The following is a 7500-nucleotide window of genomic DNA, read 5'->3' as shown; positions in this document are numbered from 1 at the left end:
ATGTGTCAGCGTCTTTGAGCCTTGGAGAAGTGCTATATCAATGTTATGTATTATTATTATTATTATTATGTGCAATGCATCTGGCTTGTAGAAATGTCAATGATGTCATCTGTCCCTACTCAAAAGAAAGAAAGATAGAAGGAAAGAAGGAAAGATAGAAAGATAGAAAGAGAGAAGGAAAGATAGAAAGAAAAAAAGAAGGAAAGAAAGATAGAAAGAAAGAGATAATGAGGTGTATTGAGTAGAGTAGGCGTGGCCCTCTACCTGTAGAAGGTGTAGGGGTTGAGACCCGGCACCTCCAGGGACCGGGCGTCTGGCTCGTTGGACAGCTGGTGAACGATGACCCAGTCCTCATTCTCCCCGATCACACTGACCTATAGGAGGGCAGAACACATAAAAGGACACAGGATCACATTTGGTTATCATCTTGTAGGTCATACTTTCATACGTCCTGTAGGTAAACAAAGGGCCGCTGACAAGGGGGGGAAAGTGAGAGACCGTATGCCCAAGATGGGCTCCTCTCTCTGGGGTGAACCTGTCCTTACCTGGGCCTCCACCTGCCAGCGAGAGATGGAGGTCTTGCCGTCGTAGCGGGTTTGAACTGCAGCGTGACGGAGCGGGGCCCGATGTTGGAGATGGCCATGTTGGTGGAGGACCAGGCAGCTCTACGGAGAGAAAGAAACAAGGGAAGAAGAAGAAGAAGAGAGAGATGAGCACTGCGTTCTTTCGTCCATCTATTATAAGACCTGTCTTTAACTCTGAGCTGAAATGTCAGACACCTTCAATGTCGTCCCTCAACAGACACGTTCACTCTCACTATCAGGCCTTCCGACTCAAATCTGTACTGGAAGTGGAATTCCAGAGAGGCTGCAGAGATGACTATTATCTATTGCTGCGCCACAGCGCCCTCTTGTGGCCTAAAAACGATACTGTAATGGAGAAGAGCTGGTAAGATCGAGCTATTATCTCCGACTCCTCTCCCTTGAGTGTCTGAACTTCCCGCTGCTTTTAAACACGGCCCGACTAGATTAGACTGGGAGAAGAAACAGCTTACAGGGACAGAGACTGGCACCGTGAATGGCAATTATGTTTTTTCTATATCTGTAATGTTGTTCAATCATCCATCTCACTGTTCACTCTTCTGCTAGGTAAACAATGAGAATAGACGGCTCATTCTCTGCAAATCCTGCCGGGAAAACAACTTGTAATAATATGAAACGCTCAAAACGCTCAAAAGCAAAGCGAAGGTAGGAGGAGGTGTGTGTGTGTGTATATGTGCGTGTGAGAGAGAGATTTTCTTGTTCTCTCTCTCTCTCTCCTTGCCTCCCTCTCTCCCTTCCCCCCCCCTCTCTCTCCCCCCCTCTCTCTCTCTCCCCCCCCCTCTCTCTCTTTCTCTCCTTGCCTCCCTCCCTCCCGCTCTCTCTCTCTCTCCCTCGCCTCCCTCTCTCCCTCCCCCCCTCTCTCTTTCTCTCCTTGCCTCCCTCCCTCCCGCTCTCTCTCTCTCTCTCTCTCTCTCTCTCTCTCTCTCTCTCTCCTTGCCTCCCTCTCTCCCTTCCCCCCACTCTCTCTCCCCCCCCCTCTCTCTCTCCCCCCCCTCTCTCCCCCCCCCCCTCTCTCTCTTTCTCTCCTTGCCTCCCTCCCTCCCGCTCTCTCTCTCTCTCTCTCTCCTTGCCTGCCTCCCTCCCGCTCTCTCTCTCCCTATCTCCCCCCCCCCCCCCATTCTCTGTATAAGTGGCGTACAGGGTGCAGAGCATGACTAATTGCCTGGCAACCGCGCGGGTCGTGAAATCCAGTCACCTTCGTTCACTCACTCCCGTCCCGGTGCCGTGCCGTGCATACACTCTAGTTACGGAAGGTAGGGGGGGGGGGGGGCGGGGTACAATAGGCTTCCATTGACTCTGCCCCTACCTCGCATTACTGACACACCGCAAGCACACAAGCACACCCAGAGGAGCCGTGAAAGTGAAAGGGGGGCCTTCCTCCCCCCCGTCAAGAACGATGCTGTCTCGCGCCTATTCTCCGCTAATGAAATGCTCGGGGGGCTATACGCACCGGAATAGTAAAATCACCACCTCTAAATCATTTGCATGACTCCTAGTCCTAACAAAAGCATCCAGAGAGATCCTCGGGGACGTGTCGTGTCCGTATAGACCGTATCTGCATACACCGCAGAGCTGAGGTAATCACCGTTGGGGGAACTATAAAACCCATAGCTCCACTGGCCCAGAGTCTCTCAATAGAATAGCCGTTTATTTGACAGGTCTGAATGGCATATAGTGCCTGCAGTAATGTGTTGCCGGTGCAATAATAATTGACTGGAGAGGTATTGTATTTCTATTATATACCCCTATCTCCTTTTTTAATGCCAAATCGTAAAACCGAAATGATTCCTAAATAGCCACGGAGGAGTTTTTCTTTTTTTTCTTCTTCTCTTCAGAGTTTTCCCGCTGAAATGTATTCTGATCTAATTTCCCACCCGCCTTTAAGTCTCTCCTGGTACTGGCTGTGTCTAGCCTGGGTCTTTTTACGGGTTCGGGTCAGAGAGAGTGGGTCTGGTTTCACTGGCGCTGGCGCCAGACACACACATTTACATTTGAACCTAGACGCTTCTAGCCAAAGTGACTTACAATTAGAGATTACAGGTACAGGTCTCCCTGGAGTAATATAGAGCTAAGTGCCTTACTCAAGGACACACTAGTGGTGGTGTTCCCAGGTGGGATTCGAACTCATGACCTTCGAAAGCTTTTTTCTTCTTCTTCTGAGTGGGGCAGTCGCCACTCATATTTTCCGTTTTATTGGATAGAGAGAGTGAAGATAGACAGGAAAGAAAGGAGGAGAGGGCATGTCAGCAGGGCATGGGCCGTATCTGAACCCATGGCGACATGGGCATAAGTGTGCACTGTAGACCGCGGTGCTAGACCACTGGACCACCCCAGGCCACAACTCATGACCTTCTGATCACCTTCAGTCCACCTCACTATCCACTAGGTGGTGCCACCACTACCCCCTCTTCACACAGGGTTCAGAATCAGTCTCACCTGAACCCTAGACTGTAAGATCAGGATGTTATTGAGGTACTTGTGTGCCACAAGTTCTGGGTAAGATGTGGGCAGAACCTTGAAGCTATGCTGTGTCGACGTTTAGACACATAGAGGTAAAGGACACTAGGACTGTCATGGACAGAGTGATGTGCAGAGGACTTGTCTTATCTTATCTATGCTAACTCTTCCCAGCTAGCTCTTCTATGCTAGCCCTTCTCTGCTAGCCCTGGCTCGATTGCTACCGTACATCTCACTTATGCTAACCCTCCTAGCTCTGTGCCTACAGCTCTCCCAGGAGGCTATCTCTCAGGTCTTCAAACTGTTTGCTCCTGCAGGTCCCCAATACCAGGCTCCGCACCTTCGCGGACCGCGCCTTCTGCTCGGCTGCGGCACGCCTGTGGAACATGGCCTTCCTAGCCAGCTAAGGGCAGTACAGAGCCTGTGGAACAGCCTTCCTAGCCAGCTAAGGGCAGTACAGAGCCTGTGGAACAGCCTTCCTAGCCAGCTAAGGGCAGTACAGAGCCTGGACTCTTTTAAGACAGGCCTAAAAACCTTTTTTCTTCAAAAAGGCCTTTGACTGTTGAACCTGTGTTCATTCTTGTGATTTATTTTGTGTTTTTTACTCTGTTTTTAACTTATTATGTTTTAGGCTGTTTTTAAACTCTGTAGCAATCTGAGATTCTTTTGAATGAAAAGTGTAATACAAATAAAATGCATTATTATGATGATGATGATGATGATGATGATTATTATTATTATTTTATTATTATCTCTCTGTCTGGGGGGGATGGGGGTCAAGGGTCAGCCAGGGTACTGGTGGGTGCTGAGGGGGGGGCGGGGGACTGACCTGGGGGCACCCCAGAGGAGATGGTGGAGGAGGAGAGCTGACCCTGGCCCTTGGAGGTCATGCCAGCCACCTCGATGGTGTAGGTGGTGAGGGCGGTCAGGCCCGTGACGCGGTACTCCAGGGTCACGTTGGGCAGGTAGTGGGTCACACGCGTGTTGGTCCGGTTGTACTCCTCCCAGGAGATACGGTAGCCTGCGGGGGAGGAAGAGGAGGGGGAGGAAGAGAGGAAGAGGAGAGTGAGGAAGAGCAAGAGGAGGGTGATAAAGAGAAGAAGAGGAGGGTGATAAAGAGAGGAAGAGGAGGGTCATAAAGAGAGGAAGAGGAGGGTGATAAAGAGAGGAAGAGGAGGGTGATAAAGAGAGGAAGAGGAAGGGTCATAAAGAGAGGAAGAGGAGGGTCATAAAGAGAGGAAGAGGAGGGTCATAAAGAGAGGAAGAGGAGGGTGATAAAGAGAGGAAGAGGAGGGTGATAACGAGAGGAAGAGGAGGGTGATAAAGAGAGGAAGAGGAGGGTGATAAAGAGATGAAGAGGAGGGTGATGAAGAGAGGAAGAGGAGGGTGATGAAGAGAGGAAGAGGAGGGTGATGAAGAGAGGAAGAGGAGGGTGATAAAGAGATGAAGAGGAGGGTGATGAAGAGAGGAAGAGGAGGGTGATAAAGAGAGGAAGAGGAGGGTGATGAAGAGAGGAAGAGGAGGGTGATAAAGAGAGGAAGAGGAGGGTGATAAAGAGAGGAAGAGGAGGGTGATAAAGAGAGGAAGAGGAGGGTGATGAAGAGAGGAAGAGGAGGGTGATAAAGAGAGGAAGAGGAGGGTGATGAAGAGAGGAAGAGGAGGTGATAAAGAGAGGAAGAGGAGGGGTGATAAAGAGAGGAAGAGGAGGGTGATAAAGAGAGGAAGAGGAGGGTGATGAAGAGAGGAAGAGGAGGGTGATTAAGAGAGGAAGAGGAGGGTGATGAAGAGAAGGAAGAGGAGGGTGATAAAGAGAGGAAGAGGAGGGTGATGAATAGAGGAAGAGGAGGGTGATGAAGAGAGGAAGAGGAGGGTGATAAAGAGAGGAAGAGGAGGGTGATGAAGAGAGGAAGAGGAGGGTGATAAAGAGAGGAAGAGGAGGGTGATAAAGAGAGGAAGAGGAGGGTAATGAAGGGGAAGAGGAGGATGAGGTTTGGTCGTTGGCGTACCTGTGAGGACCCCGTTCTTCTCGTAGGGGTCCCTCCAGCTGACCTTCAGAGACGTGTCCAGGATCTCCGTGAAGCTCAGGTGACCCACAGCGCCAGGGGCTGGGGGGGGGGGGGGGGGGAGGGAGGGAGGGAGGGAGGCAAGGCAAGTTTATTTGTAAAGCACATTTCATACAACAGGGGAATTCAAAGTGCTTTACATACAGCAGAGATAGATCAAGAGGAGAAAAGTAAACAGATCAAAAAATAAAGGTAAGAAGATGAAAAAAATTATAATATATATATATATATATACAGTATATACAACATAAACGATATTATATATCATAAAGATAATGAATAAGATAATACAAATGAATAAAAAGACAATGGAAGTGTTAAATTAATTAACTGTTGCAAAACATTATCTTAGATTTAAATATTCTTTAGCCCAATGCACACAGCGTGCGATTTCTGTTGCACAACAACTTCCATTGTTGTCATGAATGGAATCGAATTTTCGCCGTGCGATTAAAATCGGGGCCGTGTGCATTGGGATGCGATTTTCTCATAGACTTCCATTCAAACTTCAAAATGGAATGTTGACGTGCAACAAAAATCGCACGCTGTGTGCATTGGGCTTTAGAGTTTGGGCCTGTTGATTTCTTCAGGGAGTTTGTTCCGGAGCATGCGGCAGCGTGACTGAAAGCTGCTGCACTGTGTTTTATTTTCACTCTTGGAATGATTAGCTGATTAGTCTCAGCTCACCTTAGGGACCTTGCGGGAATATCGGGTGGGAGGAGATCTGATATGTATTTTGGTCAAAGACCATTTTGTGATTTGTATACAATTAGGAGTACTTTGAATTCAATTCTCTGTGAGACTGGTAGCCAGTGTACAGATCTCAGGATTGTACTGAGTGTAATGTGTTCAAACTTCTTAGATTTTTTGGGAGGGAGGGAGGGGAGGGAGGGGACTGAGTGATCGTCATGACCATCATTACTCAACCAAACATTCCCCTCCCAGTCAGCAGCCTTCATTATCAAATATCATAATACAGGATAACAGATGACAAACTGTGTTTATTCAATTTGACGTCGTGACATTCAAACATATCACAACACAATTATGCGTGAACATAAACGCAATCATGACTTCATGCTTATTAGCGCCAACCCATTATGTCTCTGAGAATATGCTCTGATTATGCTCATCTGGGCAGACATCAGCTAGATGTACTTATTCATTAGGACATCTGTACAACTAGGCTGCGTATGAATAATACATAATACATCTGACCCACTGGGCTTGGTGCGCACGTCCACTTAATGAAGCGAGAAGTGTGTGTGTGTGTGTGTGGGCATGCATAATGTGTGTGTGTGTTTGTGGGCATGTGTGTGTGGGCATGTGTGTGTGTGTGTGTGTTTGTGTGTGTGTGTGAGAGCATGTTTGTGTGCGTGTTTGTGTGTGAGAGCATGTGTTTGTGTATTTTGTGAGTGTGTGTGAGTGTGGGCATGCATATGTGTGTGTGTGTGAGCATACGTGTGTGTGTGGGTGTGTGTTTGTGAGCTCGCCTGTGTGCCTGTGTGTGTGTGTGTGTGTGTGTGTGTGTGTGTGTTCAAGAGTGTGCCTGTGTGTGTTCGTGAGCATGCCTGCATGTGTGTTTGTGTGTGTGTGTGTGTGTGTAAGAGCAGACTCAGAAAGGATAACAAAAGTCACATTCAAGTCTGCGTGTGTGTTCATGCCTGCATGTGGGTGTGTATGTATGTGTATGTATGTGTATGTATGTGTGTGTGTGTGTGTGTGTGTGTGTGTGTGTCCGCGGCGGTGCCACTCACTGTCCTCGTGCGTCCTCAGGCCTCTGGCGGGGCTGCGGGGCCCGTCCCCCGGCGTGGTGAAACACAGCACGGAGGTGAAGTACTCTGTGAACTTCCTCATGCCCGTGACGTAGCCCACGTGCACGCTGTCCTGGAAGTTAGGACGCACCGTAACCACGGTGACCTCCTCTTCCTGTCCCGGTAGCCATGCCAACAACTGGGACAAAAAAAACAAAAAAACAAGCATGAGAAACAACGTTAATCGTCAATCCACCAGTCGTAGCAGGAAGAGTAATCTAGCTCAGGCCAGCGGCCACTGGCAGTCGTCGTGCTAGAGAAGAATTTCTGTTTGAAACACTGGACACACTGGATAGACATTACAAGTGCAAGGGGGGTGGTAGAAATCTCAGGAGAAACAGTCAGGGCGGGGGGGGGGCAGGTGTTTCTTGGGCCCTATTGCAGGGGGGTAGTAGATGTCTCAGGAGGAGCAGTTAAGGTGTAGGCTGAAAAGACAGAGGTCTTCAGTCTCGTGGGTGAGGTAAAAACACTGTCGGTCTAAACCAGTTTTTAAAACAACGGCAACAAACTCTCCTCCTCCTCCTTCTCCTTCCATCTCCTGTGCTGCTGGTGTCAGACTTGGGG

At 48.9% G+C, this 7500-nt stretch overlaps 1 protein-coding gene across 1 annotated transcript in view; it reads right to left on the bottom strand.

The window, feature by feature from the left end:
- Positions 1-7500, bottom strand: part of sdk2b (sidekick cell adhesion molecule 2b) — a gene marked incomplete at both ends in the record, with an annotated part of 50217 nt that overhangs the window by 41657 nt on the left and 1060 nt on the right. Inside the window, 7 exon segments of the mRNA XM_080542507.1 lie at positions 265-374; positions 546-592; positions 595-648; positions 651-665; positions 3889-4080; positions 5066-5164; positions 6880-7075. Of these exon segments, the coding sequence (XP_080398633.1) occupies positions 265-374; positions 546-592; positions 595-648; positions 651-665; positions 3889-4080; positions 5066-5164; positions 6880-7075 (713 nt within the window).

This window comes from Nansenia antarctica (genome assembly GCF_963989245.1).
Source record: "Nansenia antarctica genome assembly, chromosome: 11".
NCBI classification, from domain to species: Eukaryota; Metazoa; Chordata; class Actinopteri; order Argentiniformes; family Microstomatidae; genus Nansenia; species Nansenia antarctica.
Note: the sequence above shows the minus strand (reverse complement) of the source record. Positions and strands in the feature narration are given on the sequence as shown.